The sequence below is a fragment of the Echinococcus granulosus genome (genome assembly GCF_000524195.1).
Source record: "Echinococcus granulosus chromosome Unknown EG_S00104, whole genome shotgun sequence".
Taxonomy (NCBI): domain Eukaryota; kingdom Metazoa; phylum Platyhelminthes; class Cestoda; order Cyclophyllidea; family Taeniidae; genus Echinococcus; species Echinococcus granulosus.
Genome location: NW_020170484.1, coordinates 182218 through 195521, shown reverse-complemented (window position 1 = coordinate 195521; position 13304 = coordinate 182218). Strand labels below are relative to the sequence as shown.

At 42.7% G+C, this 13304-nt stretch overlaps 2 protein-coding genes across 2 annotated transcripts in view; one reads left to right on the top strand and one right to left on the bottom strand. All coding sequences in view use genetic code 11, as the record gives it.

The window, feature by feature from the left end:
- The window catches only part of EGR_08365 (Transmembrane protein 62), a gene marked incomplete at both ends in the record, with an annotated part of 37697 nt that extends 32559 nt beyond the window's left edge, over positions 1–5138 (top strand). The window contains 5 exons of the mRNA XM_024497614.1: positions 157–516; positions 1405–1701; positions 2776–3645; positions 4139–4592; positions 5051–5138. Of these exons, the coding sequence (XP_024347983.1) occupies positions 157–516; positions 1405–1701; positions 2776–3645; positions 4139–4592; positions 5051–5138 (2069 nt within the window). The remainder of the gene's footprint in view (positions 1–156; positions 517–1404; positions 1702–2775; positions 3646–4138; positions 4593–5050) is intronic.
- Positions 5139–6926: 1788 nt separating this feature from the next.
- Positions 6927–13304, bottom strand: part of EGR_08364 (Beta-galactosidase) — a gene marked incomplete at both ends in the record, with an annotated part of 13393 nt that continues 7015 nt past the window's right edge. Inside the window, 15 exons of the mRNA XM_024497613.1 lie at positions 6927–7145; positions 7679–7793; positions 8009–8103; positions 8379–8510; positions 8556–8678; positions 8734–8808; positions 9098–9172; positions 9252–9405; positions 10791–10918; positions 11410–11468; positions 11537–11726; positions 11798–11892; positions 11965–12028; positions 12095–12245; positions 12322–12457. Coding sequence (XP_024347982.1) covers positions 6927–7145; positions 7679–7793; positions 8009–8103; positions 8379–8510; positions 8556–8678; positions 8734–8808; positions 9098–9172; positions 9252–9405; positions 10791–10918; positions 11410–11468; positions 11537–11726; positions 11798–11892; positions 11965–12028; positions 12095–12245; positions 12322–12457 — 1811 coding nt within the window. The remainder of the gene's footprint in view (positions 7146–7678; positions 7794–8008; positions 8104–8378; positions 8511–8555; positions 8679–8733; positions 8809–9097; positions 9173–9251; positions 9406–10790; positions 10919–11409; positions 11469–11536; positions 11727–11797; positions 11893–11964; positions 12029–12094; positions 12246–12321; positions 12458–13304) is intronic.

Here is a 13304-nt window from a genome sequence, read left to right as displayed (position 1 = left end):
TCGATGGCACACAATGGCATCCAATCACAAAGACATAGATGTGACCTCAAATCAACCAATCAATTTACGATGTGGAGGCTGCCACTATCAACACGCTCGCCTAAATCATAGGTAAAAAAAAACAAGCCTACAATTTTAATTTCTATATCTGTTTAGACGTGGATTCGACTAAAGTTGCGCGCGTTACAACGGACAGTCTAGGTCTTCGAATGCCTTCTACCGCGGGTCATTTCATCCAAATCTCCCCAGTGTCACAACGTCCCGTTAATAGTACTGTCAACACCGCTGCTGCCTGTTCTACAGCTCCTCAGCCGGTGTTTGCTGCACTGGCAGCTGTTGCGGGTCAGTTGTCAACTGGGGGGACACCGACCCTGCTTCTTTCCTCCACCCCTCCCACCACCGCTAGCAGCGTCACCTCTCCTGTCGCCACCGCCACAACCGCCTCCGAACAGCCCATTCTTATAGCTCCCACTGGTGGCATATGTACCGCCTCCAATTCGGCTAAACCCCTTCCAGGTCGGTTTGAATTAGCCGCGCGTTAGTAAGTAGGCAAATCAGTAGGTTGGTATTTGTCAACGCTTTACATATGTGCATGCGTATGTGCGCGTATTTCTGCACCGCTCTTCCATTGGTCGTGGTATCTGATGCCAGCAGTTGTTGCAACGGCTGCTGTGATTGGTCTACTGCTTATCCCTTCCTCCCATTGGCAGAAGAGCGTGTATGGCTGTGTGTGGGTCGCGCGGTATCTAATGCGTAAAGAGCCCAACGCGATCGGTGGCTTTGCCATCGCTTAATCACAGTTGCCTTTGAATTGCTCTTTTTTCACCTCTTAGTTCATAAATTATGGATCTTATTCCACTATTCTGAGTGGGGGCAAAGTAGCCACTTGGTATCTGGGATATCCATTGTGATTTTTTGTATTGGAGGTAAATAAAGTAACGACGACCTGTGCATGAAATCCGTTTGAGTAAATTACGCTAAGCAGCGGCACCATGCTACTTGCCAATTTGAGTAGTTGTGAAATTGACACTGGTACACGTGCAGATTAGGGCATTTAGAAGTCAAGCTCTCCCATCTAGTCTAGTATATCCCGCCGACGGGAGTTCTCATTTGCTCTCAGCTCCACTATCCCTCTTTCTGTTGTCATTAATTCTACGAGTATGCACGAGCTTGTCCTCAGCCTTTGTGATAAATGAAAGTTATGCTTTCTTGAAAGACGATGGAAAATAGGTAGTAGCAATATTGCGATGCCCTCACACAGAGGCTGTGTTGCCAAAGCGCAATAAGCTGCTCTTGTTTATGCGTACAGTATTAATATATTCGTCTTACAAATGCTTCTGATTGACACTTTAAACTACGGCCTTTAAATGACGATGTTCTCTCAATCCTCCCCTCTTCTGCAAGTGTTAATTACCTCCTCATCAACTGCCCAATCGTCTCCATCAGACGCTAACCAGGCAAACACATTGACCTCTTCACTACAACCACAGTCGTCCAGTGCAGCAGCTGCCATAGCGACACTGAAGCAGCTCATTCAATCCGCCTCAGCCGCCGTGAAGTCTCACCAGTCCTCCCCAGTGGTGGCCCAGGGCTCCACCTCGGTTACTTGGACTCCTGCTGTAGTCTCCTCGACGGCTAATACCTTGTTGTCCACTCTACCTTCCGTACAAGCCGCTACTGTACAGCCTAGCAGCACTTGTGGTGAGTAATTTACTCTCCTAGACAGTGAAAGCCATCTTTGTTCATTTTTTTTGCATAAATCAGAGATTATCAGAGCATTCCGTTCAGGTCTCATTATCAAATTCTGCTGCTTAAACTCTTTTTATTGCTTTTATGAAGCAGAATATTTGTCACCATATATGAGGGCGTTTCCACCACTTTAAACCGTCTGCCTTGTATGCAGAATTATAATCCGAGTTTTTGGTTCTGCCCTTTCATTATGTACATGAATTGGCGTTTGCTAAGGACTTTAACGATTTCCACTTCCTTAGTCGCTGATGGGCAGTTCAGCTGTCAATAAGGTCACTTCGTTCAAGTGAGCATTCATTCAGTCCCTTCGCGGTTGGACTAACAAGCCTTCATCTCTCCCACAAAACCGAAATTCCACACAAATCACTTCTTTTTATGCTAGCATTGGGAGCATTAGTAGTGCAGTCCATGATTGCGGTACCATTTTTGTTTCCAAGTTGTTCCGTAATGGAGACCAAAGTAACGATAATTTTACATGTTTGATGTTGTTCTCTCCTTTCACCTCATGACCTACTTTTCACCCCCTCCTCCATCTTTTCGTGGTTGTACTCTGACATGTTTTGGCACGCATTTTTCACCCCTTCCCCCGCCCCCTTTTGCCTCCAGGGGTTCACTGTGTTTTAAAAGCTCAAAACTCAAATGTCGCTTTCCTTTCCGCACTTTTTTTTCAACTTATTTTCAATCCGTGTGTGTGTGTAAATCATGATAAAAGGTCGTGGGAGCTTGACCTTGACACCAAATTTCGACACCTGCTCGTGTAATATAGCCGTGACAGATCTGAAACCTCCGATCTCCTGATTTGTTTTGGTTAACTTTCTGGCAAAAGAAGGGGAATTTAACGCTGGTAGGATCTTTTAAGATTTGGTCACTTTATTGACTACTGAGGCCATAGGGTTGCCAAACTACAGTTTGACAGAGAGTATGTTGAGGCCAGAATTCAGTAATTTCAGTAAAACTTGTCATTTTGAAAAACATCCAAAGACGTTGGAATTAAATACATTAAAGTTTTTTTTACTGTTTTTCTAGCGGCCAATGTGGTGACAAAAGTTGAACAGCCACCTACCACCCCAATGGGCTATCCATTTGTTCAGGGAGCCTCCATGGTGACCTCGCCTGGACCAGAATTAGACTCCAATTCCGATTTAAGTTCTTTCGCCTCCGCCAATGCTGATCTTCTCACTTTGGCACGCCTGTCAATTAACCAGGCCTCTGCTGAAGCCATCAACAACATCAGTAGTAACAATTCCATAAGCAGTAATAATAGTGGCGGTGGAAGTGTTCAGGAGATCCCACCGTCCCTTCCTCCACCACCGCCACCACCGTCTCAACCGAGCCAGTCAACAGCGTCTCCTGCTCCACGAAATCGTCGTCTCCTTCCGCGCAAAACGACTTCCGCCACAGCCACCGCCTCTGTTAGTACTCCCATTCTTCTTCGTAAACGTGTTGCTCTCCCACCACTGGCAGTTAAACCTCCAAAGGAGTCCACAACTTCCACGGTGAATGCCACAACACAGCCAACACCGACAGCTACCCAACAGCCAAATCCACTGACATCTGCTCACCCAACGCTTGTCGCCGGCGGTGGTGGTATAGACGGGGTGACAGCCTCGGATGAGGCACCGGTGATGACTGCGGCCTTGATCAACCCCTCCTGTTCCTCTCCAGCCACCACCACTCTCATTCCCTCAAGTCTGGGCAGCATGTTGGCGAAGTCGCGGTTGTTGCAAGCCAGCGCTTCGCCATCGACCTATATCAGTGTGCAGCCCCGGCCTACTCCACTGTCTGTGGTGTCTTCTGTGAGTAACCAACATCAGCAACCGTCGTATCAACCGCAATCACAGCAACAGCAATCGCAGCAACATCTCATTCAGCGGGTGGTGCCCACTATTCGACCTGGTAATTTGGGCATTTGTGTTTCATTTATTGGATATGACCATTTGATTGCCTTTTGCAATCATCATCTTTGTAATATCATTGAGATTTGGCCTAGAAGGCGTTAGGGGCCTGTGAAATAAGGTTGACACATTATCTGCTACGGTTATCTTGTTTCCGTGTGAAGGAGAATTCCTTTGGTAAAACACGTATTGAGGTGGCTTCCTGCTTCAAAAGGAAACACCACCGACAGATATGATCATTCACCCTCTTTTCTCTATTATGTCCAATTTCACAGCAAACATGAGTACGGTAGGATTTAAATGTCTTAATCTGAAGCTCTCGATGCACTGGACGTCTTCGATTAATTAAAAACTTCATTTAAATTTTGGTCTTGGTTATGTGACTACTTTTTTTTATTGAGTTTGTGCGTCCAGTTAATCCGAGGTTTACATTGGGGTCATCATGTAAGAATTAATGTTTATTTAGTCTACCTTCAATTTCGCCACATTTTTAGCTCCCCTTCAAAAGATCCTTCCACGGCCCAACACCACTACTACCCCAGTCTCCACTCCCACCCCTGTCTCCGCACCTGTTACTTCCACATCCAATGCCACCGTCGGCGGCAAGGAGTTGCGGCCGCTGCTCTACTCAGTCTCAGCACCGCTGATCGCTCAGGCACCAATCACTGTGACCACGAGTGCTGTTGTCACGGCACAAGCGGGTAGTGCTGGTGTCGGTGCGATAGCCTCCACACCCGTTTCCACCACTACCTCCATCAACACTCCAATCAAGGCATCGACAACAGTCTCCATCTCACAGATCAACGGGAATGGTGCTGCGGTGACCACTATGATTTCCAGCACCGCCACCGCCATCACCACCACCAATACTGTGACTACAAACAACTCTGCATCATCGGATGAGGGACCTAGTGCTCTGGTCATCTGCACCTCGCCTTCCGAGTTGAAGTATGTTGGCTTGACAAGTTAAAAGTCTTGACTGCTTCCTACAAATCAAGGAGGTGTATTCCCCCTTTACCTTCAGAATTTAAAGTAGCCCTTTGTTCCTGAATGCTGTTGGTCGATACCTTCAATCTGGATGCGTGGACTTAACGCCATGCCTTATCGCTAAGACCGAACGAGAGTTCGTGTGGGACCATAGATAGGCTCTTTAAAACGCAATACTTAGGTTGGAGGCTAAAATTAAAAGTGAATTATTTCGGATTTCTGTCGCAAGGTAGATAAAGAAGATAAAATGTAGTCGACTTTTCTGTCCCTTTTTTAGCATTTCCACGTAACACCACGAGGCCAGAGGTAGTGTTCGGACCAATTCCTTACTCAGCCACCCACTCCTTTGACACTTGGCGCTCAGCTGTCTGTCTGCCTTCACAGCCACCATCACCACTACTGCTATAATCTTTGTACAGCCCCCCTCCCCCCTTGCTCTCTGCCACCGTACATCCTAACAACGAGACACGACGCCATCTTGATGAATGTGTTTTGATGGATTTGTAGTCCCTCCTTCCCTTGTGGTATTTAGCCATCCTCCTTTCCCTTTACACCAGTCAAAGTTGTCATTCACTCACTCACCAATATTTGAGCACAAATGCAGCACATATACAAACACACACGTTTACTCTCGTACACACTGCCTACATCCCACCTCATTCAGAAGCCTACCGTATGGGGGTGTACACGGCCGAATGTGGGTATCTGAGTGTGTGACGCTTCATATTTACACAGTTTGTGAAACCTAGTAATTACTGTTAATGGTGATGGTGGTGGTACTGATGTGTGTGTCTAGTTCTCTTAGTGTACACTCTTGTGAACTCGCTTTGGCTCTCTGATTCACATATGTACATGTGAGGAGGAGAAGGAAGAGGAAAAAGAGGAGCAAAGAAGCGAGATAAATATTTTTACGTCAAAGTCTTGTCTTATCACTTTTTCTTTCTTTTTCCCTTATTTGCAGTGTGAATTTTGTGGTGCTGAGTCATTCAGTGGAAGGGTTTATGGGTTGCTTTCAACATCAGTAATTACTTTCGACTGTGGGTTTATCTGATTGGTCCTGGAAGGAGTGCAGCCAAATGTGGGATTTCCCAGGTATTTTACTCCACCTTGATTGGTTCCTCAATTGGCCAATGAGTGGTGGCAATGCAACATTGATTCGAAGCCTATTGGCGGTGCCTTGTTAATGACCAGGAGGGGATGATCGAAAGGACCCGGAATTGGATGACTATTTATGAAAGAAGGTCGGAATTGAGTAATTCCTCTATTTGCTATTAAAGACAAAGACGAGTCAAGAAAGTGCGCAGGGTGCAATTGTGCACGGAAATAGAGTTGTCTCTGAAGTCATGTAATCGGATTCTACCGAGGAGTATTGCGCACAGAGGAGGTTGGAACATTGACAGGTACTTCCTCTACTCTATGCCACAGTCGAAACGAAAAACACTGAAAAGTACTCCGAATTAACTTGCTTTATTTTCACAAGGGACGAAGTTCACGTTTGCCCGTTTTTAAAGGGTCTAAGGATGGGTCAAAGCGATGGTTTCAAATCAAATGGGTTAGTGGTATATAAATCCGATTGGCCACATCATGATGAAGTCCTGATTTTTAACTAATCCTGATTAGGCTATGCACCGGTCAGTAAATCTTGTGACCTTTATTGACTTGATTCCAGCTAGCACGGACAGCAACGAGAATTTGTTAGTCTTAGACTGTTGTACTAATTTGATGAGATTCGTAAAACCCATGGCAATAATACAGGTACTATTAACGATATTCATAAGTGGCTTCTGATTAGACAAGGTTACTTCAGTTTGCCCACATGATTGGCTATTTCATTAGTCAATTATAATATTAAATCACACCTACTAGATGAATTACGGAATGGCAGATTAAATCTTTCCAAATTTCTTAACCTAAATGAGACGAACAATGGACGCTGAACAAATTATTGGTCATTTAACATTTTCACAAACGAATTCCCAATTTATGAGGAGCAAATACCTAATTTTACGTAGAGAAATAATCTAAACTCAAAAATGTCAAAACGGTGAAACATCAGAGAGCCATCGATGGAGGCTCCACTCCTTGCATTTGACAACCCCACAACATTACTATTGGTCGAAAGCCCCCATATCTCATCCAATCACACCTCCCTACCAAGGTCAACTGCCCGAGGCAGAAGTAGACAGCCTATGCTTGAAGATATTACACATCCGCATAGTTCATTGATGAAAGATTACAAAAGTTTTAAGGAGTATTAAAATCTTTTCCTGAGAACCAAAGTTGAGTTAAAAAAATTTAAAGGACACTTCGATTGAGCCACACAGGCGAATCGCGAAAGGTGACGGAACAGAAGGATGCATTTTTAAGACAAGTCGATTGAATTTTCTCAAATTCTAAAATGCTGACAACGTTTTCTCCGCAGATCAGCATGCTGGAGGGTACGTAGAGACTCACTTGTGGTCCCGCGGAGGGATAGAATCGACCCACAATGTGACCGTTCACCGCCAAAACACCCTATTCAAGAGAAGCAATAGGCGGTTGAAAGCGGATTAGTCAACGTGTGAACTTGCAACATTCAATCACACCAGAAAGCTCATGGTCACCACCAATGAAATTTCACCATGGCTTCAAAGGTCACAGAAACTGTTTTGGTTATCGTATGATTACAGCAAATCAAGAGTAATAACACCGTAGAGTGAGATTTTGCCACTTTAATACAAGTATTAGCCACTAGGATATGAATAAATAGACTGCAAATTTCGGTATCTGCGTCAAAATCGTCATGTTGCCTTGACTACTTCCCAAATGTTTAGTGTTGCCAACATGAGAAATAAATTTCATCAACTCTAGAAACACGTTAATTTTATCGCATATGCGAATGTAAAAGAAGGGCGCATGCACAGTGAAAGACACATAAAGTGCAGTAGGCACGCCTACGCTGTTAATTTTCCCATTCAAGCAACCGTGACACTAAACTTGATTGGACCAGTGAAGCAGGAGGCACCACCCTCAAGGTACAAGCCAACCCAAGTCAAAAGATGACTTACGCGAGTAAAACCAGTCACCACAGCAAACGTATCCATTGGTGGAAAGGGTACGTGAAAGACACCTTTGTAAATCGCTCCAGGAGCAGGAAATGCTGTTCCCTCAGTATTGATACGTCTTAGTGAAGAAAAGAGAAAGTATGACATAATCCAGTAAGTAGAGAATCTCAAACAGATGAAAAATGACCTAGGAAGGAAACTTGGACAATTACCATTAACCGTCAAAGCGAAGTAGGGAAGATACATGAAAAAACTAAATCTATGCAACTTCCTTGACTTTTCTTAGTCTGAATAAAAATACGCTAACACACTTTTAAAATACAAACTAGTCACATTGGATCAGGTGGGTTGACGGTCCTGAAATCGAGCGCCTTCATCACCCAGTTGAGCAATTCCTTCCCATCCAACAGAACACGCCCAACTATGCCCTGAAAGAGGGAAAACATTGGTTTAATTTACTTTGTAAAGATTACCGTCAAAGCCTAAGTGCCTAAAGATATCGGAAATGTTATGGTCCTAAAACTCAAAACCAAGCCTTAATTAATAATCGTATTTTTTGCTGAATGCAAATAAACTTTGTAGAAATAATATCCCTTGTTTCATTATTTCGGTAACTAGATATGTTCAGAGGAAAAAGAACGCTAACATCGGACCAGGATCATGCAGCATGATTCCGACCTATTTGTTTTAAGGGAGGCCTAACCTTGATGTCACCAAACATAAGAGGACCGAAGTTGACATGACCCCTACACTCCGTGACAATGATGAGGAATGGGTGCTCCTTGTCCACAGTAATGTTCAAGCTACCACATCCGGAAACCGATCCATGGAAGATCTATTTTGAAGGTGTAATTAAATAACACAAACCATAACACCTTACGATTGATCCTGCCCGGAAGTCAGTTGTAAATACCAGCCCGGTATCCTTGACTCCCTCAAAGGTCAAATTTGCCTTGCCCTCATCGTGTTCCAGGATAGCGGTATAAGCCATCAAGCCCTGGTACTGAAATGCATAATAAGTAGTTAGTAGGAGATGAAATTTGTGGCACTCAAAGTACCTGTTCGAGCGCTTCCATGTAGAGGGGTTTAAAAGAGGCAACGCCTCCTTGTAGGTCGTAGAGTAGGTGTGAGAACTAAAAGAAAAGCATATACACCTATACAGCCCTTCCAAACTACTGACGATTTTGGACTTCAGCAGTAGTTCATGGGATCGGAAAGCACTAAAAATTTTAGATTACAGTTTGGGAAGATAACCTTTTGATATCGCAAAGGGTACTGTAAATAAAGCTAAAGCATGAAAAAATGGTAGAAAAATTATCAAACATCTAAGTGCTTAAGGAATGTGATCCAATTTGAAAAAAACAAGGAGCAAGGATGTACCAAAATTGATATAGACACTAGGAAAGATGCGAAATCACTCACAAAATTCAGTCCAATTACGCCGTAGTGGGCTTTAGAGATATTGACTGGAATAGGAGGTGGAACCTGTTGCTTCAGCTTTAAGAAAATGCAAAAGGTGAACACAGACATGAGGTGAAGACATATTGAGGGGGAGGGGTGGCGATGAAGCACCTACCCTGTAAAATAGGTCTCGCAGAATAAGGTACTTGGCAGTAATGTCACCGGCTTCAGAGATTGGAGCGTCATAATCATAGGAGGTGATTATGAATTCGGTCGGTGAATTGGCCCCGCTCCAGAGACCAAAATTGGTGCCTCCATGGAACATATAACTAGAAAAAAAAGCAGAAATTGTACTGCAACAAAGTAGCCTTTTTCCGGTCCAAAAGTGGGCATCTGTCAAAGCTTTGTTCTCGCGATTTTGCAATTAATATGAGGTACTCGAGCAAGTTTGTTTGGATTTTGTGAAAGAAAAAACTCTACAAAGTATCCTTCGACACTTTATCTGATAAAGTAAACATCCCACAAGTACGCAATCCTTTCATAGCCATCACCATCAATCGGAGAAGTGGCAGAGAACTAGAAAGACGAGACAATATCAGCCATTCTACCCCATCTCAAACTATTTACCTTCTCACGACTAATTTTGGCGGTGAGAAGCCTTACGTTGCGTTGCCCTGTTTTTAAATGAACTTCTCTTCCGCATCACTGGGTCGCACCAAGCAGGGAGACCCCAGTGGTAAATGTGCTACATGCATATATGTATGGATATAAAAGTGTAAACTGCTTTATCGCTTATGTGAGACACTACTGAAAGTTGCTTCAGGCATGTTAAGCTTGGATTATTTATTCCATAATTCCCGATGACTAAATAAAGGAGAGGGTTTCCTCAACCTGATGGATCACCATTCTTGTTTTGATGCCAGAGCCAAAATGTTTCTTCGAGCCACTAGTAACCGACAAGTTTTCCTACTGCACACTTCACCTTTTTCAAATGATTTGAGAAACATCGAACGATAAGCCCGTACAGCTCTGGAATCAAGCTAAAGTTGGTTCATAAAGCAGACAAGCCTAAATCACATCCATCGAGCTCAACTAACATACAAACACACATAAACAATCGCATGCACTTCAGGGAGGGAGTTATACCGGAAGCCACATAAAGTATATTGATTACAAGGCATCCTTTCTAGTTTTTACCAATCACTGGTGTAAATAAAAGATTTAAAAAATTGAGGGAACATCAAACGCAACACAAATCACACGGTAGTATCTTTGAGTGTTTCACATCAAAGCAAGCTCATAAATCACCTGGTTCTGAATGAGGACACTGCAATCTGTGAGATGTTTACAGACCGAAAGAGCCTGTCAAACTGTTTTAGGCGCGTCGTTATGCACACCAAGTTAAAAAAAACACCGAAATTTTAGTCAATTAACGAAACCGATGCTGCATTAATGAAGAATTGATTGGTTCAGTACAACCAATAGCAGCACAAAAAGTTCAGTTAGAACCCAGAAAGTTTGATTGCGCAGGAAAATCGAAGACAACCCTCACTTTGCTATCAAAAAAATAAAGCATTGATCAAAGAATCCGTCTCTTCTAAATAGAATAATGCAACCTCATGCTCCAGCTAATTAAATTCATAGAGTGTTTAAGCAGTTGTGCAAGCTCGTACTTTAAGAATATATTTGAGATTGAGATAAGAAATAAGCTCACATGTTAAAGCTGACACCTTGCGACATATTCCAGAGATTGAGTGCTCCCTCTGCCACCGCATTGGCGTCGACTACGTGACGTTTCTCACCCCAGTGATCCAACCATCCCGAATAATATTCACTGTTGACCTTCAAAAAACCCCAACGAATTGTTTATTCAGATCTCGCTTTTTCAAACTACGAAAAGACTCTTTTTATAATACTTTAAAGCATTAGTTGCTGGAGTCTTCGGGAAAACGTAGCTAACACGAACCACAACAGATCTGTTTGACTTAAGTCACGCAGCCAGAAAGTAAAAATTAGGCTGATAAGGGAATGCCCATTTTAGATTTGTCAGTTCCAGAGATTAAGCATCGTGTCCCGCAGGAAAAGGATCATGAGCAATCTGTTTTAGCCGTACTTTCAACTAATAAAATGCAAAAGAAGCTAACCGCAGTTGTTCAATTTTTACTGCCCAAGGTCATGAGAACCTACTTACAACGAAAATGTAAGATTGAAAGAGTATGACTGCACCAGGAAATGGTTACCTCTTCCAAGTCCTCAATAACAACTGATGAACGGCTACACTCATATAGGATAAAATGGACTAGAAATTTAGGCATTTATAGTCATCCACATACCAAGGGTCCATGGGGTTGGAATTGTTGGAGAGCTTTGAATGAGTCATTTGGGTGTTTGGCTTAAAAAGGTTAAGCAATTGTCAGTAGAAAAATGTGTTTAAATGTAAAAAATAGGAAATGAAAATACCTTCATCAACACCGAAATCAACGGTTGCAAACAATCTGCGGTCTGATGAGCCACATCTCAGCTCGATCATGTTGTTTCCGTCCGTTGTGTACAGGATTATCTCATCGCCAAGAATGAATCTGGCATACTCGTAAAGTGCGGATAAGTACTCCTGATCACAGGTGAAATAGGATCCATATTCGTTTTCCAACTACAACAGCAACAATAACCTCAGAAAGTTACTGTTTTTTGGGTACTAAGAAAAAGGAAACGATATAGTACTTGGATCATAATTATGGGTCCACCATTTTGATAAATTAGTGGCTTCAATTTAGGGAGTAACTGACCGAACCATCGAATAACAGGCTTGAGGTATTCTTGAAAAAACAAAAAAGGCTGCCATTATTCTCTTTGGACACAGACGAGAGAAAAAAAGTAGAGGTGATCACCTGGATCAGAAGAACGTAATTCCAGCTTAGGATTTGAGGATAGGAGCCAAGGTGGAAGTCCACCCTAAAAAAAGTGAAAAATAAACAGTTTGAGTGTTATAAAATGCAATAACATCTGAAATTTACTTACAAAATCCCATTCAGCGCAAATGTAAGGACCAGCCCTAACGAGAACAAGCAAACCTATCCTTTGGGCAAGGTTTATAAACTCAACAACGTCTCTTTCGTTATCGAAAAGATATTCACCAGGCTTTGGTTCATGAAAGTTCCAAGGTATGTAACTATGGTCAGTAAAGAGAAAATTGTGAGAACATTATGAGTAAATAACTAAAAATAATAAAGCATAATTAGGCATACATTTGAATCGCATCCAAACCGGCGCTCTTGGCTTTTAAAAGCCTATCCTCCCAGTAGATTCGTGGAATACGAAAGTAGTGCAAACTACCCGATATGTAACGGAAAGGCTCACCGTCTTTCAGAAATACACCATTCTCTTGGTCAATAGAGAATGTGTGCGATGACTAGTGTGGATTACTAGTGAAATCATGTTTACATACAGTAATGAAAAAAGAATTCCAACACAATAATAAGAACAGCAGGGCAGTGATGGCAGAAGCGAGGAGTAGAGGCCGAACAAGTATAGCATACACCGTCACTGGGTTTCTTATATACTCATCTTGGAATCCTTTAGTTTCATCTATTTATATAGGGCTACTGTCGAAGAAAATTAGGTAAAACCTTCAATCCCGATATCCTTCGCGGACTTAACTTCGTTTTCCCTCGTAAACATATCCGAAGTATTTTTGGACATATTGGCTACAAATCTGCGCCATCCGAAGTCAGCAAAGGTCGCAACCAATAAAAAGGATTCAAAGTCATGTGGAGATTATACTTATTAGTGCAAATAAACTGAAATGGTCATTCTGAGTTGAATAGTTGCAAAATTACAACCTCACTTCCACAGCATGAGGTGATTAGTGAAGCACGAATTAACCTTATACCCATAATTGTCCAATTGACTAGATTCTTTAATTTCATGTAATCATTTCGTAGTTATAAAGTATATCAAAACGATAGATATGTCTTTAAATGTCAGTTTGTCCCCACGGAACTCGGAACTGGGGCGGATTTTCAATTCAGACTCCATTTCCAATCATATTACTAGGGACAGTCACAGACTGCTACATCCACCGCATACGTCCTTCGTCCGTCACGCCGAATTTTGGCTAACAGTAACAAAAATCAGTGTAGTCGCCAGTCAGGAAGAGATTTGCTTTCCGCCCCGTGAGACTTCCCCAAAGACGAAAGATCCCACCATCCTAGGGAAGAATATATGCTAT